The 19500-nt window shown below is 44.3% G+C and overlaps 1 protein-coding gene across 1 annotated transcript in view; it reads right to left on the bottom strand.

The window, feature by feature from the left end:
* Positions 1 to 7009: 7009 nt before the first annotated feature.
* The window catches only part of SEC24D (SEC24 homolog D, COPII coat complex component), a 43446-nt gene continuing 30955 nt past the window's right edge, over positions 7010 to 19500 (bottom strand). Inside the window, exons 12-23 of the mRNA XM_059470464.1 lie at positions 17558 to 17749; positions 16870 to 16963; positions 15373 to 15489; positions 14911 to 15078; positions 14356 to 14452; positions 13608 to 13753; positions 12941 to 13079; positions 12412 to 12530; positions 11572 to 11751; positions 11247 to 11438; positions 10703 to 10792; positions 7010 to 10302 (exon numbers count right to left, since the gene is read on the bottom strand). Coding sequence (XP_059326447.1) covers positions 10162 to 10302; positions 10703 to 10792; positions 11247 to 11438; positions 11572 to 11751; positions 12412 to 12530; positions 12941 to 13079; positions 13608 to 13753; positions 14356 to 14452; positions 14911 to 15078; positions 15373 to 15489; positions 16870 to 16963; positions 17558 to 17749 — 1675 coding nt within the window. The 3' untranslated portion in view covers positions 7010 to 10161. The remainder of the gene's footprint in view (positions 10303 to 10702; positions 10793 to 11246; positions 11439 to 11571; positions 11752 to 12411; positions 12531 to 12940; positions 13080 to 13607; positions 13754 to 14355; positions 14453 to 14910; positions 15079 to 15372; positions 15490 to 16869; positions 16964 to 17557; positions 17750 to 19500) is intronic.

Here is a 19500-nt window from a genome sequence, read left to right as displayed (position 1 = left end):
GGCAGCAGGCCCAGGGCCAGGCCGAGGATGCTGCTTGCCCTCTGGCTTAATCCTTCTCCCAGCTGCTGCCCCTGCCTCCATAAAACCCCGGCATGGGACTCCCGGTGCCGCTTCCCTGCCGGCAGGAGGAGGAGCCGGCGCCAGCATGAGGGCAGCCCTGGCCCTGCTGCCGCTCTTGGCCGCGGCACCCCGAGCTAAGGGAGGTGATCCCGGGGCTGGGCCGGCCCTGGGATCAGGGGCAAGCGATGGGGCCTCAACTCCAGAGGTTTTCAGTGGCCTCCCCTCTCCCAGCCTGCAGCCAAACCGCTGGGCAGGAGCAGAGGGAAGGGAAGGGAAGGGAAGGGAAGGGAAGGGAAGGGAAGGGAAGGGAAGGGAAGGGAAGGGAAGGGAAGGGAAGGGAAGGGAAGGGAAGGGAAGGGAAGGGAAGGGAAGGGAAGGGAAGGGATCCAGGATGCCGCTGTGGGGTGATGCTGGGGGGACGTGGGATGGGGAGAGGACAGAGCCACAGGGATTGGTGTTTTCCTTCCTAAAGGAAAATGGGATTCCCTGACCCCCCTGGCAGGCACCATTCCTGTGCAAAGCTCACCCTTGGTGGAGACAATGCTCCGCCATCCTTTGCTGCCTTCTCAGCTCCACAGGGAATCCCCCAGCTGCCAAAACCACCTAAAACTTACCTTTGCCACATGGCTTTGTACAAGCGAACACACATGCCACAAGCTGGGATCGGGAGTATTTTAAATTTATTTTATAATTCAGTTTATTTTCCTTTAAATCGTTCCTTGAGTTAGTTTGGGATGACTGGAACAGGAAGCTCAGTGCGCAGAGACTCTGCCTGTGGCCTTTGGTGTCCTTAACCTCCAGCCGGGACAGCAGGACACGAGCGCGCATCCCACGCTCAGCTCAAGGTCTCCACTCTCTCCCGGAGCCCTCCTAACGAGGGGCCCATGGGGACCCCCCGGCCGGGACCCCTCCTGAGGAGCGCCCGGCCTGACCCCGGTGCGATGCAGGGACAGCCCAGGGCGGGCAGGGCGGGGCCGCGTTGGCATCTGCGAGGGGAGAGCCCAGAGCGGGCCCGGCCCTTCCGAACCCAGACAGGGGCGCCGGCTCCGGCCTAAGGAGCGGGACTGCCGCACGCGGTGACCGCAGAGTCCCCCATGGAGATCGGATCCCGCCGGCAGGAGCAGGTGCAGCCAAGGCAGCCCATTCCTGCCCACTGAGAGATCTCCAGCACTGCAGCCTGGTGAGGCTGGCACACAAATCCCTGCTCTGGGGCACAGCAGCGACTGCAGCGCATTCAGGAGAAGGCACATGCACTGATCGTGGCTCAGTCCTGAGGCTGTGATCGAGGCAATTTATCTTGGATTAATCAAAATTAACTACCTGAGAACAGTAACTGCCGTGTTTTTTAAGATAAGATACTCTTTGAATTTGGTTTACTGCACTTTTCTGAATTGAAAAAACACATTTCCTTGTCATTCCTGCCAGTCCCTTCCAATATTTAAGTACTTGAAAAATAAGTTACCTATATTAAAGTAACTTCAACTTATTTACATACTTATTTGCTTTCACAATAAATATATTTTCTAAAATACTCTAACACTGGTATAATTTCATGTGGAATTTTCAAGTCATTCCCTTCAGGCAGCAGGGGGAATGTTACTGAGTGCAGTAAAGCCAGCCCAAGTTTTGTACTTTCCCAGGAATCAAATCATCTGTCTTGATTTGATTTCTGGACCCAAGCAGGTTTTGGTGGGATGGCATTTATTTTGCTTAGACAGTGAGAAAACACAGCTCAGAAATGAAAGTATTTCAAATCATTCACAAATAACTGCAGGAATGTCACTGCAAAAGGAGCTCAATAATGAATTAAAACAGCATTACCATTCCCAGTTCCTTACATGTGGTATCCACAAACACATCACAAATTTGCATTACAAAATCCTGACCATCAGCAGGAACTCGGGATTCCCAGTGAGTTTTTCTGCCCAGAAATCTTAAAACAAAAACTCTTAAAAGCAAACAAGTGGGAGTTAAGTGTTGGTAACACAGACATTACTCATGACTTGGTTTGAAACACAAAAAACTCCCAAGCAAACCAAACCAACAAAGAAACCCAAACATATGAACAAAAACCCCACAAACTGAATTGTGTTTTAATTTGGGCTGCTCGTACCAATCTAATCCCAGAGAAGTGTCAGGAAAGTCAGAAGCCATCAGAATTTCAGCTTCAGTCTGGAGCAGAAGCAGAAAGGGCCCTGCCTTTCATCTCCCTACAATTCCAGAGTTCCAGCACTTGCCAGACATCCTACTTGGGATGCACCTAAACAATCTGAATCCTCAAATAACACCATTACCTGGGCAATAAAATGGAATTTGTGTAGGTTGTTTAGGATCTCCAGAGAGTACAGGGCAGGGGGAGGGAGGGGAAGCCCTGTGAATGGGAATACAAAGTGAAATTGGAACTGAGGCATTTTGGGAACATTGCTGAGCTGAATGGCAACTCAAAGAGCCCTCACTAAGCGATGGATAAAAGCCCCAAAACTGCTTTATTTTAGGCTTGGCTGCACAGGGAACTGTGTGCTAATAAACTGAATCATCAAAAATAAATTGTTTCCATGTTCATTTCTTTAGAATGAACACCTGCACCACGGTTCCACCACATTCATTAAAGCTTGTGCTCTGACATTGCACAGGACAAGTTTGGAGGAACTGTGTTCTCTGTGCAGAACTGGGCTGCTTGCTTTTCCACAGGGAAAGTTTTCCTCTCCCAGAGCAGCAGCTACCCACAATGATGGGGTTTAATTAGGGACAACTTTGTGTACAGTGCTCAGCTGCAGGGGAAGAACTCTGAGAGGACACAGAGGAATCCAGGCACATAAGGCTAATGGATTTCAGCCATTAACTGAATTACTGAAGGATATTGTTGAATTCCCTTATAATGAATTAAAATTTGCTGACCAAAGACAGCTATAAGCTCCTTTTTGATAGAATTTAAAAGAATATTAAACAAGAGATATATTAAAAATGTTTGGGGTTTTTTTAAACTAGCACAAACAAAAATAAACACACCAATATTTTACAATAGTTTTACTTGAAAGGAAAAATGTGAGTTCCTTTCTTCTCACCTGTTATGGAATTAAAATATTTAAGTACCATCTTCAGATTAAAGCTTGTTATTTCTGTTTCAGACTGGAAATGTATTAGTGATCCAAACAGGATTGTGCTTTTCCCAGCTATGTATTTTACTCTAATAAAAGTTTTGTCTCTTCACAAACCCTACCTGCTCATGCACACAACAGCATTCTCACTAATTACACAGATCATGCCTTGCTGCCACAAGCAGGGTTTTGGAATTCCCACAGGTGCTGAAATGGTGGCAGCAGAGCCTTTGGACAGGGACATTGTTTGCTAAATACAATTGTTGATTTTTCAGTGATAAGCAATGACAGTTCCAGCACATCTCATGGAGTCTGATCCGGTGATAATTTCAACCTGTCCCAGCAAACTGAACTTCCCCCAGCAAGGACACATTTAAAGCCTGCCCAGTACTTCAGGCAATTCTCTGCCCAAGTCTGAGTTGTTCTGGGAGCCCTGGAAAAGGACATTTACTGAGCACACACCAAGGTCTAACTCCAAGGCTTCTCTGCCGGAGGAGAGCAGCAGATGCACTATGCTACCTCCAGAGGCATGCCATGCCCTGCCACATCCTCACTTAAATACTGATTTTAAATGTCAAAAGTAGCCTCTTTTTCTTGGAGTTCTGGTCCAGTTTTTTTCCTGTTACAAAACAAGTTTCCTGTTGGAAAAACCAGGATGATCCTTTACATGAGAATGTACTTTTTTTTAATCTGCCATTTCACCTCACTAAATACAATATTTGAGAAGGGATTTCTTTCAGTAATTTACTCCCTCAAGAGAAATTTACAGCAACTCAACTGATTAGGCATGAGTCTAAGTAAACATGAAAATGCTGATATGCTTCCAAGTGCCTGCACCCACTTAATTAGGTTTTGGTTTATGTTTATCTCTCAGCCTGTGTGCAGGTCTCGCATGTGGCAGGAGCCCTTCATTTCCTTCCCACGTTCAATGCCACCTCGCCCTGCACAGCTCCTGTCCCAGTCAGGAGGGGACAGTGCCCCAGGCTGTGCCCCAGCAAAGACAGAAAGGATTCTTTGGCTGAGAGCTGCCCAGTCACGGCTCAGGAACCGCTCCCAGCCCAGCTCTGCCTGAACCATTCCAGCAGCTCCAACCCTGCTCATCCCGGGCTTTTCCAGCACAGCCCAGCTCGGCACAGCCGGCCCGCGGAGAGGCTCCAAACGCGGCTGCACTGCCGGCTCTGGGAGGCGGGGATCGCAGGGAAGGGCTGGGAACGGTCGGGATGAGGTGTGGAGCCGCAGGGAACCTTTAACACAGGCACGGAACCCGAAATGGGCACCTGGCAGCGGCGGGACCGCGCCCTCCCAGCCGCACATCCCAGAGAGGCACAGGGAGCATCCATGGGGTGTGGGTGCACCCGTGGGGAGCCCCGGACCCACTGGGGGCTCTGTGAGCATCCATGGGGTGTGGGTGCACCCGTGGGGAGCCCCGGACCCACTGGGGGCTCTGTGAGCATCCATCGGGGGGTGCCTGCACAGCCCCAGCCCCACTGGGGGCTCTGTGCCAACGCCCACAGCTCCGGCCCAGCTTCTCCTCTGCCCTCATTCTAAGGAAATGCCACAAAGTTCTCTGTACCAACAAGTGAAACTGGCATTCTGTAACTCAGGAATCCCAGCTCTGCTACTCCACATTTTTCACAATTTCACAGACAAACAGAAAAGCATCACTTAGCTGGATACCTCTAATTATCTCTTTTACAAAGATATGTAACACAAAGTCAAGAAATGCAGCCGCAAAAGAAAATAAAAACAAATATTTTTGCTAGTTATTTTCCTTTCAACTGTATTAAAAAGCCCACAAAGGTGCTCCTGAGGACACAAAAACATTGAATTTCTTACCTAAGAGATGTGCAGAGTCACGAATCAGGTGCTTTCCTCCTTGCCGAAGCCCTCCCTCGTGGTTGGATTCTCTGGCAGGTTTCCAGTTAATTTTAAATACAACTACTTACCTGTGCTCACCTCTTTTTGCCAACTATTAGCTGGCACTAGTGCTAACACACCATATACACCCACTGTATACAACCTTAAATCCCAAAGGGCAAGATTTCATTCTGCAAGTCTAAGTTCTTTAGGGAAAAATGACCTCTCCTATCTTCTACCTTCTAATCACGTTCTCAGAACAGCCCCTAAATGCCAATCATTTCCATAATGATTCCATGTTTTTCCAGCCTGTGACTCTCAGCCTTGCCAGGAGAGATGGTGGCTCCCGACCACTGGCTCTCAGCAGGGACCACTGTGTGCAAAACAGTGACATAATAAGGGCAGAGCAAGCATTTACACAATAAAGCTTAATTAAAATCTTCCCTTCTCAAAGTATAAATGTTATCTGGAAACACTTGGTTTAAACATTAACATCAATTCTAGGGGGAAGAAAAAAGATCTCTTGATATTTTTGAAAGGGGAACGTTGTTTCTTAGTCAGCCTTGTTTAAATTGTAGTTTACACTGGCTGTTTGGTGGAGATTTAGGGATGGGAGACAATTTAGCAATTAAAGCCTGAGACATTTTCTAGCTATCTGAAGTTCACATTCCATGAATTAGAAAAAAACCTTGTGCTTAAAGGAAAAGTTGCTGAGAGCACCTGAAGGCAGCAAGTTACCATCGCCCTCAGCCTCCCTTAAACCCTCTCACACCAAATGGAGACATAATACTGAAACACTTTCATAAAAGCTTTTCTCCTACGGCAAAATAATTATCATATAGATCACACAAAACCATCAGAACTATTACAGACCAGAAAAATTCCAATAAACTTTTGAAGTTTGAGCATATTTACAATTGTTTCCTTTCTCAGCTGTTACCCATCTATAATTAACACTACAAAAACAAAGCACCTTTAAAAAAAGCAGCACACACCCGGTCACGGTGCCACAGTCCCGGCTCCAGCAGAAGGCAGAGGCGGTGGATGAGGAACGCTGGCGTGGGATATCATTGTCCTTTGCACCTTCACCCCTTGGATCTATCCAAAGCATTTGTAGCAGTTTTCCAGTCACGTTTCAGTGACAGATATAAATAAAATCACAAAATCTACAAACTCCGTGGGATTTCAGGAACAGTCCTCGGCTGGGGCTCCTGCCTTCCCCTCACGCACACACTGCGTGTCTTTAAAGCTTGCTGATGATTCAGGCAGAAATCATTGAGTCCATTCACATTTAATGACTTCTTCAAGGGCTGTTTTACCACTTTTCGAGCTATAAACTCAATTGTGTATATTTTTTCTCCACACTTGACGAGGAAATTTCCGCTCTGGAGCGGGGCTGTAACACTGAGCGCAGCTGACGGGGCTGCGGTGATGGCGGCGATCCCGAGGCAGGGCCGGACGGGCTCGGGGCGGTTTGAAGGGCAGCCAGGGCTTCCACAGGATCCTGGGATCCCCCACATCCACAGCAATGAGGTTTCCAGGGAGGCAGCCCGGGAGCAGAGCGGCCAGGGACGGCAGCTCCCACACCTCGGTCCCGTTTTCACGGGAGGGGCTTTTGCCCTCGAGGCTGAGGCAGCTCCGAGCCGGGCCCAGGGTTTGGCTCTTTCCAGCCACAGCAGCTCCCACCGCCTCAGAATCCAAGCTTTCAGCAACCAGCACTGAAATATGGTGGTTCCTTGGAAAATTCCTCCATCAAGAATACCAAGTTTTAGGTGAAAAACACGAGATTCTGAGCATGTCACAGCCACCTCTACACCTACTGCCCTTAGTGACACCCATCAGGCCTCAGAGTCCCCCAAGCCCTGAAACAGCAGAACCAGCTCTTTTTTTGCCACTGAAATGACTTTAAGTTAGATTAGAGCTGTCTGGATAGGCAAACTTTGCCAGCAACTTGAGATATCCATGTTGTTAATGAGCGACTGACCACATGCCCATTAGACTGTAAAAACATCATTTTATTTTCTCAGTCTCTGGGATTTGGACCATACAGAAATGGTGATTAGAGATGAAAAGCTTTTAATCCCAATAGCAGTTGTCAGGAATTTCTCCCTTGTAACACTTGCAGAGGAAGGGGAGGATAAAGTTCAGAATCACTAGCTGATGAGTATTTCATTTGCCACAAGTAAACGAAGGCTTAATTTGAGCATGCTCCCCTGGAAGATAAAAAGCCTGATGAGTTTCTTCCTTTCTGCTTTTATTAAATGCATAATGCCTCCAGTCTGATTTGTGCTGCCTGTCTAGACCTTGTCACGTCTTTCCATTCTGGAGCAGGCTTAAAATCCTTGGATTATTTTATACCCTGTGAATTCAGTGAAGGATTCAACACCTGCACTGACAAGGTACTCAGGATGTGTCAGCATTTGGCTTCAGAGGGAATTTAAGACCCTGGTCACATATAGATCATTGTGTGTAAATCAGCCATCAGCTGGAGAATTCTGTGCACTCTCTGACAGTGCTGGGTATAAGAAGCTGGCTGGAATGCTGGTGTGCTGTGCAGGTTGGCAGTCAATGCTCTCAGGGGGTTGTTCTTCCCCAGCACCAGTTCTTAGTGTGTGTTCACAGGTGCTGAATGCTCTGTTCAGAGGAGTGGAATTCAGGCTCCAAAACTGAATGGGCAGTTTTGAGATGATCATGGAAGTTAACTGGCAGTAAATAATGGAATTAATTTTAGAATATTCAGCTAGTTTTCTATGCCCTGCTATAGATTTTAATATCCTGAGAGCACTCTAAAAAAGGATACATTAACATTTCAAGCCCATTGCACTGAAAAAATCTGAATCCCGTGGCTTTATAAAGATACACTGAGTAATCTGAAAACGACAGATAAATGAACCCACTCTTTCTGTATACAGTAGAAAAGGTCTTTTCTCCTTGCAAAATTACTGAAATTGGTGGCAACTTTATTGCTTTAACAGAAATGGCAACTGTGTAATGGGCTCAATATTAACTTAATGTGGAAGAGAGATGCACTAATCCTTTTCATAACAGGGTCATTTTCATGGGCTGAAAAGAAAGCAATGGGCAAGTTCTGTGAAATACAAAGTAATTCTGAGTATAATTACTGCAGCAACGAAAAAGGAAAAAAAAAAAGGCCTAATTTGTGTAAAACTGAGTTAAACACTCCAGGCCTGCAGTTTATGGTGAAGCCAAGAACTGCCCTTGTAGTACGTGTGTGTGATGCTTGTCACTGCCATGACTGCTGTCACCATGTGCTGTTTTCTGCACCACGTGACGCCTTACTGCAGGTAACACGGCCCAGGCAGGCCAGAGCTCTGCTGCAGTAGCTCCGCCAGCAGCAACAGCTTTGGCTTACCTGAGCTTGGCTCTGAACAGCCCCTCTTTGAGACACTTTCCTTCACTTGGATTGTGTCTTCTCACCATAGCCATGGGTGGTGACAGCAGCACAACACACTGAAAATGCCTGAGGCCATGTAAGCTGCCTGTCTTGAGAGTCACAGTAGGAGCAGGTGACCTACAGTGAACTCACTGCTGGATGCCATGGCCATAAAACCATGGAGAACTTGGGATGCATGAAAGAATAAACACACACACAGATTATATATTTAATAATTACTTATTTCTTTACACAAATGTTGCTGGTGTCATTTTACAAATGAAATGGCAACGAATACTTTTTACAGGGTAATGTCTACAGCTAAAAAGTGCTTGTCTTGGCAGCTGAATTCAGGCTGAGGACCCTTTAGTAATACAGCCACTTATTTCAAGAGCTCTTGAATGGCTGTATAAGTAAGCTGTTGAACCAAAAAACTATGCATTTTTACTGCTTATTGTGGATATTAAATAATTAATATAAGTAGCAACACCAACATGTTTAAAGGCACTTTTTTCTTTACTGAGGCTTAGCCTTACTTTTGAGTGTTTTTTGGCTTTCTTTGAAACACTAATTTATTTATTAATAGCTTTCCAAGCTTGGCAAAGTTCAAACCTCATGTTCAGAGGCATTGGTCCTAAAGAGACAGAGAGACTGATGAAGTATCTGAGGTAAACAGCCATTCCAAAGGCTCTGGCTTTCCAAATACTACCTTCAATACTGGTATGAGCAAAGGCTAGTTTTTCAAAGCAGTGACCATTGATTAAATCAGTCATGGGAGAAGAGGTCACTGTAATAGAATTGGTATTAAATAAGAGGTTTTATAGCACCACAAATAACCTTTTGTTAATGTGTCAACTGTCTCACAGCTGATCTGCCACAGAAATTTTGAGGGACAGGTTTTTCTGAGTTGTGTTGGGAATATTCCAGTTAGCAAATGTACTAAATAAAGCCTAATCTGTGCAATTTTGAAAATGTAATTAAGTAGTACGCTAAGCTAATTGCTGCCCCCAAGTGGACAGAATTGTACCATAATAGTGTGACATCATCTGCCAAAGGTGGCAAAAGGATTGTTTGATAACTGTTCTTCCTGTGATCCCTGTTGTGATTACACTTACTCAAGTCCAGTTACAAAACTGAGGCATTTCTGTCTCCTGGATAACCCTGGCTGTGGAAGGGTCCCTAGAGCTCTACTTCCTTGTAACACTTGTCCCTTCCAAGGAAAAAGGGATTTACTTTACAGAGATTTGCTTCACAGGAAGGACTTTGAAATCCTTCAAACTGAACTACATGTTTATTTCAAATCTGATTAAACTCCATGTCCTCACTTAGAAAAAGAAGTCTTTTGTCTTTTTTTATCCTCTGTACAGATTCTGATCATCTTTCCCAGCTCTGGTACAACTTATGACTAGCAAAAGGAATAACTGAGAGTTTTCTAAATTGTCTTTTAAGAAAGGTATACCATATATGCTCTTAAGCACTGGTAGTCTGAAATCTGGCAATTCATCTAGAGAGTCACTACTCCCAGAAGATTAATACCTGAGTGCAGAACTTCCTATTCTACAGCTTAAGAAATAAGCAGAATACTCAGGGAGAGGTGAGATCAAATGAAACTGTACAAAAAGAGCACAGAAAAGGGTCAGTAAAGCACAGCAGAAGGCCTGGGTCTGGTGGAGCTGTGGGCCAGCCTTCAGGCACCAAAAACTGTCCCTCCTGCAAAGGCAAAAAGGAACTGAACATTTTACTGGAGTTGCCTTAACTGAGCAGCTGGCTGATCTCTTTGTGAATGCACACGAGGAAATCCACATACGAGGCTCCTCCATAAATATTCTTGTCTTCTACCAGGAACTGGCGGAAAAGCATCTCTGGCTGCTCCCGCTGCTTCACTATCATCAGCTGCAGGGATAAAAGATACAGCCAGATAATTTTAGGATGTAGTCAGACTACATGGCAGCACAGTTTTCCTATGTAAGGAAAACTGTGACATAGTAAGAGACACAGTGGATGCTCTTGAGTTGGGGAAAACCCCCAAAACTAGTAAATCTCCACATTGCAGAAGCTGGAGAGACTAAGGGAATTGAAGAGTGCAGAATTAAATGGTTATCCTTTAAACCTGAGTATCTTTGAAAATCAGTCTTGATTTGGAATAAAGCACATTTGAGATGCCTGTGCCTACAAATCATGCTGGAACTCATCTACGAGCAGGAAGACTCCTGATACCTAAAAAACCTTTTACAGCCACAGGAACGTTCCTTTGAACAAGTATGAAGAAGGAGTTGAGGCAAAAAGCAGTTACCTTCATAGTGTAGGGCTTTTGGCTCTGGATTTGCTCCAGGATATGCTTCAGTTTCTTAGAAAATGGATTGTTCAGGTTAGGCAGGGATGTCTGTCAGAAGGAAAGCAAGTTTTTATAGTCCACATCTTTAACCAAGACTAGCTGCTGATAGTTACATGCTAACTGTGGATTTCACACTAAACCAGGAAAACCCATGTCTTTCACTAGAAGGTGTCATCTTGAGGACTCATTTTTCAGTTTAAAATAATTACTACGTGAAAATGCATCACCAGGAAAACTTAACCATTGCAAAGTGTTTTGTTCTAATTTTAGTAATACACAGTTGAAAGGACTGTAAGAATATTAAAGAAGTTGTGAAAGCTTCTGTCCTCTTAGTGTTGGTCAAAGTGTCAAGTTTTATGTAACTAAAAAGCAATTGTGGTGTCTAAACACCTTCTGCTGGTCACCTGTTCTTGCTTTTAAGGCTGATGGATGAGAAAAGACCTCATTTGTTTCTCTGACCTGGTCTTGCTAAATGCTCAATTCCTAGCGTGCATCTACTCACGGCCTCGGTGCTGATGTGTGCGAAGGATGGCACGTTGAAAAGGCCCTGGATGAGCTCTGGGGACACGCTGGCTCCCAGCCACAGGAACATGCTCAGCCCGTTGGCCAGCAGGAAGGCCCCTCCCTCGGAGAGGCGCTCCTCGGAGCAGCGCAGGGCACCTGGCACCGCGTCACTCTTCAGATCCAGGCTGTGCTGTGGGGCAGGAGACACAAGAGCTGTGCAAATGACCTGAAAAGTAACTACTGAAAGGCTTGGTACATCACAGTGGCTCCCTTCCAGGTCAGAGGGGTTAGAAATTAAAGTGAAAAAATGACCAGTGACTCACAATTGGCAGCAGCAGGGGGTAGAAGTAGAGCTGTGTGTCAGCCACCCCCATGGCCATGACCAGCTGGCGGTGGAAAGCCCTCTCATCCGTGGGGATTTCAGGCCTGCCGGCCAGCACACAGCTCTTCAGCAGGCAGTTCATGTACACGGGCAGCACCTTCATTGTGTCTGGCAGGATCAGCTGAGAAAACAACACATTGAAAAAGAATCCAACAGAAATTATTTGCTCTATAAGCTGTAGTTGCTGTCTTGGCTGCTGTCATGTCCCTGGAACACTGTTAGTTTTTGGGGCATTCTCTGGAGAACTAAGAAGAGAAATAGTGGTCCACAATAAATGGCTCTGGTTTTTGACATATTTGGTCCTCATCAACAATGAACAGTTCACTGCCCAGGCTTGTGGTTACTGGCAGCACCTCTGGGATAAAAAAGCTTGAGTCTTTCTTTGAATTGAATCACTAAAATGTGACTGAATAAATTAAATGGAAACAAGTAAGTCACTCTGCTTAGTAAAAAATTAGAATACTACAACCATCCATAACAACATAAGAATTAAAAATGAAAGCTTTGTGAGTCAGTGCGTAATTCCAGCAGGAAGAAAAAGGCTGGCTGAGCTCCTTTGTGAGTACAGGCGTCAGTTTCATCAGTGGCATTGCCTTTTGTTCCAGAACAACAGCTTCTGTGTGCTCTAAGTGCCACCACGGAATCCCACCTGTCATTAATTCTGTTTGAAAGAAAAGGACAAGTCTGTCCTGCAATTTTGCTTTCTGGCTCTGCTGATGTTGTGGGGTGGTTGTGCACTTGTGGCAAAGCCTTGGTGGGTAAGACTCAATGCAGGTTTTACCTGGCTGACAGCTGCTGGGCTGGCACAGTTCTTCTTGTAGCAGGCCAGCATGTGAGCAGTCTGATTCATCAGGATGTCCCTGACAGTCTTCAGGGGCTGGCTCAGAATGGCTTTAAAAGCTACAAGCACAGAACAAAAGTGCGTGGTAAAAAATACACTCTCTCAAAGTATCTTTGTCTGGTGCTAGTTTCTGATTTTACAGACCTGAGGGCTGAGGCTGCTTTTCAGTCTCTTCTACAGACATCCAAAAACCCCACCAAACCCCCAACACTGCGATAGGATGTCCATTGCCACTTACTGTACCCTGCCCTGTTCTGTATATTACCTATACACAAGTACTACTGTCATGGCAGTTTGTCTAAAATCGGTAATTGTTTGTCTTTTCAATTTCATAATACTTCAGGAATTGCTCAGGCATGGAGCAGCAAATTATAAAAAATTATTTCCCACTAGGTAATCACTTCAGCCCCCTTTCCTTCCCCTCATCCATGTCAAAGTAAAAAAGGGAAAACCTGCTCTGCTGCTGTACCTGACTTAGCAAAGAAGTTCATAAGGGCATCAGTCTCACAAGTCCTGTAGACATCAGCTAACTGGGAGCTGCAATTCAAACCAAGGTTGTGGATGCGGATTCGCCTCTGCCCGCTCATCGAAGTGTACAGGACAGCACACTGCAACAGAGGCACAAAGTGTCACCACGGGCCACCTTCTCTGGGCACACAAGGCAGATGACAACTTCTGCAGCCAGGGCAGCCTGGCAGCACTGGTGGTTCTTAGGGACATCTATCAGACATTACAGAGTAAGTTATTCATATTAAAATTATTCAAAATCCTACAGTCCCTAGAGGGGGAAATGAGGTTTAGCAATAGAGCTGCTCTTGAATAGAGAGGTCACAAGGAATGCCACAGCAATAACAATTGCCATATAAGTAGCAATGAGTCTCTGTCTCCACATAAACCTAATTACAGAGAAATGGAAAAAATGAACAGCTGATGAGGGCTCAGTAAGTGTTTAGAAAGGATTTGGGTACCCCGGAATAGAACATGCAGCACAAATGTAGGGGAACACACTTTTTACTAGTGGTGTTATGGCACAAGAGTCTGTGCAAGTTGTGCCTTGTTCCACCATCACTTTTCTACTCTGGCTGCAGAAAGTCTTGCTTACCATTTTAAGTTATACATGAATTAGGGTTTTTTACCTGAATTAAGGCCCCAGTGTCTTCATTCAGTTTGTCATCATGTTTGAACTCCACTGTCACTGCTTTGTCACAGTCAACCGCTGCCATCTCCACATCCGTGGTGTTGTTCATGTAAATGGCCCCAAAGAAGTCTGTAGCCCTGAAGCCTGCAGCCAGATTAAAACAGAGCATTTAATTTAAAAATGGCAAATTAAATTGACATCACTTACTGAAGCAGGAGCCATTTCCCTCAAGGCTTTACAGCCTCAGGAGCCCCAACAACTGTCCTTGCTGATGGCATTTTTGAGAGTTGGAGAAAGAGAAAAAGCTGTCACTTGGACACCCAGAGCTTCTGCCCGGCTGGTTTGGCTTCTGGGTCTGTCCCTTTCTCTAATACTTGCATTTGAGCTAAGAATGAATGAAAGAAGCTGGATAGACACAGGAATGTCATTTGAGTACGACAGTGAAGGCACAGGGCAGCATCCAGCAGCAACACCTTTTTATACAACTTCCTTGCAGTCAATGCTGTGTGTAGAGTGAGCAGAAGCCTTCAGATTTGTAAATCAGTTATTAAGGAGGCACATACAGGAAGTGTGTGTGTGTGTGTACATATATATGTATACAAGTACCAATATATACATACACAGCCATGGATTTTGTCAGTCTATTAATTTTCAAGAGGTACAAAATGAAATTAAACCAGCCTGATCTTACCAGCAATTTGCATGGCACTACATTATTTCAAGTTCATTCCCATGGCTCCTATTACCTGTACTTGTCCGAACCCTCATTGTTGCATCAAATCCCATCTTTTTCTGGAGGTCCTTCCTGAGGTCACTTAAGAACTGGGGGCTGTCAGTTTCAAGCTGCAAACACAAAGCACAAGGTTCAGAGGTTCAACACCCAAGGGCAGCAGCACAGCAGTGACCCAACACCCCTGCCATGATCCCCATCTCCCCACAGCAAATCTGCTCACAGCTCTCGAGTCCTTTAAAAAGTATTTCAAATGTGATTGTTAACAGAATCAGTATATGCAAGTGTCCATCACTCATCACCAGGCCTGAACATTAACTGGACATTCCTGCACTTAATCTTTCAGCAAAATTTTAGGATGCCAACCAGTTTATTGCTGCTTCAAGATCCAAAGTTGAGCTTGACCTGCCATTGTTAAATTTGGATTTTAAACCCTGTAATTGATAACCAGGTTTTCCAGACTCACTCTGCTTTTAAGTTAAATGTCCAAGGACACACTGAAATGAGATGAAAAACAACAGCAAACCCCCAGCAGTTACCATGTGAGAGGCAGGAAACCCATGCCACTGACCTGGAAATTGTTGTACTTGTACAGTGTTCCACCGGTGTACATTGTGACAAGGCCCATGGAGGCTACATCCATGTACTGATTTGGGAAGAGGAATAAATTCACACAGCAGCCATTGGCCACACAATCCTTGGCTAAGGCCTCATAATTTCCCTGTGGCTGGAAGAGGATCTGCACAGGAATAAAAATACAAGTGCCATCATGTTAGATATTAATCACAACTCAAAGGGCCAGATGAAGACAAAAGGATGAAGTGGAAGTTTGAAGTGAGACATGGCTGTCATCCAAAACATGCTTCCCCTGCCCATGGATACAGGGAACACCTCAGTATGTTCCTGGAGAACCCATCACTACAGAGGTATCATATAAACAAGCATTTTTGTGTGAAAGATTAAAAAGGACCAATGCCCTGTTAGAGAAATGCAGTGTAATAGCAGTCCCCTCTTTGCTCAGAGCAGAAAATACCTTTTCCTTATCTGTATTGAGCAGTTTTTTGTCATCTCTGTTTTTCAGCTTCCCTGGCGCTTCGGCAGTTGGCAGAGAAGAGTGGAAGATGAACAATTTCCCAGCACATTCTGCAGCCTGTTCCAAAGACACCACATTGGCACGTTTATTCCTGCAGGGTTAAGGGGCCCACATTCACACCCTGGGGGCTCAGGGAACAGTGGGTGCTTCCTGCAAGCTCCTCTCAGCTCAGGGATCCATCTCCAGGCTCACAGCCTGATGGGATAAGTCCCCAGGGAAAGGGGGCCTTTTCTCTCAGGAAGTAGCACTCCAGCACACAGGTTTGCTGCCTGAGCCATTCCAGCAGCACTTTCTCCAGAGGCAAAAGGAGGAGCTCCTCTCTTAGAGACTTTCCAATTGGACACAAGCATTATGCAATGGGCACCACAATACAAACAGTCAGATTGGATCAAATTAAAAGGAAATGCAACTGAACAGAAAAATTCAGTTCAGGCACACTGGTGTTCCATATACATTTTTATAAATGGGTGACAATTCCATCCCTGTACCAAGTTCCACATTGAAATCTACACTGCCAAGATGCAGGCACAAATCATAAATCACCATATTCACAAAATATTCCACCTTTCAAAATCAGCTGTGGCATTCTGGCAAAACCAGAAGTCTCTCTGCTATGGCAGAAACACAACTGAAGGTAGCACCTGACTTTTCAAATGGCTGAAATTTCACCCCTGATATTTCAAGAACCTTTACTTTTCATCACCAATGACAATTTCTTCAATTTCTTTGAAGAAGACTTCTGCTGAAGGCTGAAAGACTGTTTGTCCTGATATGCAGATGAATTAGTGATACCAGTTTGACAAAATTTCTAAAACACGTATTTTTAACAGAAGCTATTTATTCTTTTTAGACAAGAACTGTTTTCTTGAGCAAAGGTATTTGCAGATTAATAATTCAGAGAGAAAATCCTTAGAAATTATAACTTAAAAATCCTGAGCTAAATAAAATGTTTAATTAAGAGCTGCTTTCTTTTATAGCCATCATCAAAGGCAATTTAGATTTGTTTTGTAGAAGTCTATTATTATTATTATTGGTATTATTATTATTACTTTCCTGCCCTTCACACGTGCAAGGACTGGGTACCTGTGCAGACACAGGAGTATGGATTTGTTCTGCTGTGGTAACTGAACATGTCTTTATTTTTCTTAAACGCTGAACAAGAACCTGACTCCTGCTCCTCATCTTCTCCTAAACATCTCTCCTACACAGAACAGACTCTGGGGACTGGTTTCCCTCAATAAGAACATCTGGGAACAGATGTTATGCTTGTCAGTTCTTATTCTGACTGCAGTGGTTGGAAGGTACTGTTAGAAGAACGGAACATTAGTGCTGGAAAGACTCAACAACCTTTTCCCCCCTAATTTCCAGTTGTGATGGGACTGGCTTTTAGCAAACCTGATTTCAGGCTGCTTCTCTGACAGAGAGGAATGTTCTAACCTTTAGTGCCTCCATGCCAGCCTGGATAACTGGAGCGAAGATGGTCTCACTCTCGTTAGTGTCTGCAAACAACTCTGGGATCTGGTCCAACAAGCTATGAAAGAGAAAGGATCAGTGTCTCAGCTGCTCAGTGTAAGGTAATCCCCAAACACACCTTGTCTTCACACAGGAAGATGTTGATCATGAAAATTTATAGTGCAAAAAATAATACAAATTTTCCTTGTTCAGTTTCTTAGGATCTAAGCCAGAATAAAAGAAAATATGCATTTTTTATATCCATGAGATGCACTGTTTGAAAGCTTGAAACCTAAAGGAACATGCAATAAATAAACAGCTAACCATTAAAGTAGTTCTGCTGTGCTGTGAGGACTCCAGAGTTCCAACATCATATCCAGGTGCACATCACGTGCATTGCAAGAGGGAAAACACCACATGGCTCAGAGCCTCACGCCCCTCCCAGCTCTGGGGCAGCACAGCTGAAAGGTGCCTTACACCTGGCCTACATTCCAGCTTGGCACTGGAACGCCATGGCTATTGCTTTTTCTTTGCCTCAGAGGAGCAAACACAGGGCTTGAAGCATCTGCAAGCTTCTGAAGTATTTCAATAGTCACCTGTATGCCCCCAAACCCAACTAATGCACATCATAAGCATTGGCATCTTACTCTCATGAAGTATAATTGCACTTTACTTGGTAACAACTGATCGGGATTCCTCAAAGTCAACCAGGAAGCCATCCAGCAAAGGAACAAAAACTTCTGCCACATCTGTGACCACCATCATCTGAGGCTGAGCTAAGCTGCTTTTTACATTGAAGAAGTGGAGGACCTTGTTATAAGTGACAAAACCAACTCGAATTGCTGAGGATTCTTCTTGCTCTTCTCTGTAAGAAAAAGAAAACCCAACTGGTTAATTCTGAAATCCTGACCTTGCAATAAAAGCATCCCTTTGACATCCAACCCTGCTCTCAGATCGTTATCTGTACTGGGAACAACAAAGCAAACAACAACCAAGCAGATGTAATGGCCTCAATCTTGGCCTTAGGTCAAATTCCAACACCTCAATAAAATCAACTCCTATATTGTTTACTCTTTAAAAAAAGGTAATAAAGTTACATCAACCCTATCAATGGTGCATCCCATTCAAACAGTCAAAAATCCCAAAGATAAAGAATAAAACAGGTTGACATCATAACATGGCAAAGAAAGAGCAGCACAATTAGTTATTGAGCTTGATGAGGACAGAGTGCTGTTCAATTTCTGTACATACAGCACTTTGCTACTTCAAAGAGAAGCATCCACATCATCCCTGTCCCAAAGGTGTTACAGAGCAGGTGTTTGGGACCTTTATTCCAGATATTGATCTTACCAGTATCAGTCTGCACTGCCCCACTACCATCAAGTTCCATCATTGTTTTAAGGGTTAGCTTTAAGCAGCCAATTGTCTCTGCAGCTCACACTCTAGTTATTTTAGAAGACTCATAAGGAGAAACCTGACCCACATGCACAGAAATGCATAAAAATACTTTTTGTTTTATATTTTTAATTATATACCTAAAAATCATAATTGCACAACTCATTACTCTGGTTTTCTGAACTCATAAGCACATTTCTACAAACACATTTCTCAGTATTTCTCAAGATACAGTCAGGGAGGGCGTTCTGGTTTGGAACACAGGTCTGAAAACATCTGCTCCAAAATTTCAGCAATTCTTTTTCTGCACAGATTTCTTTGGTACCCCAAGTCCTTCCTCTCAAAGATACAAGCTCAAGGTGAATTCCCTGCAGAGGGCTTTTCCCTCGTGTGGGAACAGCAGAATATTTCTGTTGGTGTCTTTGCCCAGCAACAGAAAATGAACACACAGTGACCTCTGTGTCTAAGCAACATAGTAAAATTTTCACCATACATTTTGGTGGAATGCCTTATGTTTGTCTTCTTTTAAATTAATATTGCTTAATCCAACAGAAAAATCTGAAGAAAATGAAGGGCCTGGCTTTCTTTTTTTAATTGCTTTTTTCAATAGACAGGAAAACTTTGGCCCAAATTATTTCACAACAAATCTCTCAGAGTGCTGGTGAGAAGGATGAGTATGTCTCTCTTGTGATATGGATACACTTGCTTTCATTCCTCTTCTGCTTGCCCCATTCAAATTTACAAACTGCCAAATGTTTTTGTTACCCCACTCATGCCTCTTATTCTCTTCAGAGTCATGACCACTCCTGATGGAAAACTCTGAGATATGCCCAGGATAATATCAAACACTTGTGTCTCCAGTGTAATCTTCAGTGAAAAACTACTTGAGAGATGGCCTTACATGGGCATCTGATAAAATAAACCCCCACCCTGGACTGGAATTTCTTTACGGCACAGGGATCCCAGAAGGCCATAAGAAAAAAGATTTTTAACATATCCCACATTGTCCCAAGGAAGTCATCTCCCACCCTTCTTCAACTGATCTCTTAATTTCTTAAGTCTGTTCTCTCTCTGCAAGCACTGTTATTTAGAAAGCATTTTCTTTATGGATTTTTTTTAATATGCTTTTATATGTAGACAAGAAACATCTTGTCTGCTTCATTTTTCAGTCTTTCGCTGCTCTCATTTCCCTATGTGTCTGTGCTATTTAAACTCTATTGA

The sequence above is a fragment of the Ammospiza nelsoni genome, chromosome 4 (genome assembly GCF_027579445.1).
Source record: "Ammospiza nelsoni isolate bAmmNel1 chromosome 4, bAmmNel1.pri, whole genome shotgun sequence".
Lineage (NCBI taxonomy): Eukaryota > Metazoa > Chordata > Aves > Passeriformes > Passerellidae > Ammospiza > Ammospiza nelsoni.
This window is presented reverse-complemented; position numbering and strand designations above follow the sequence as displayed.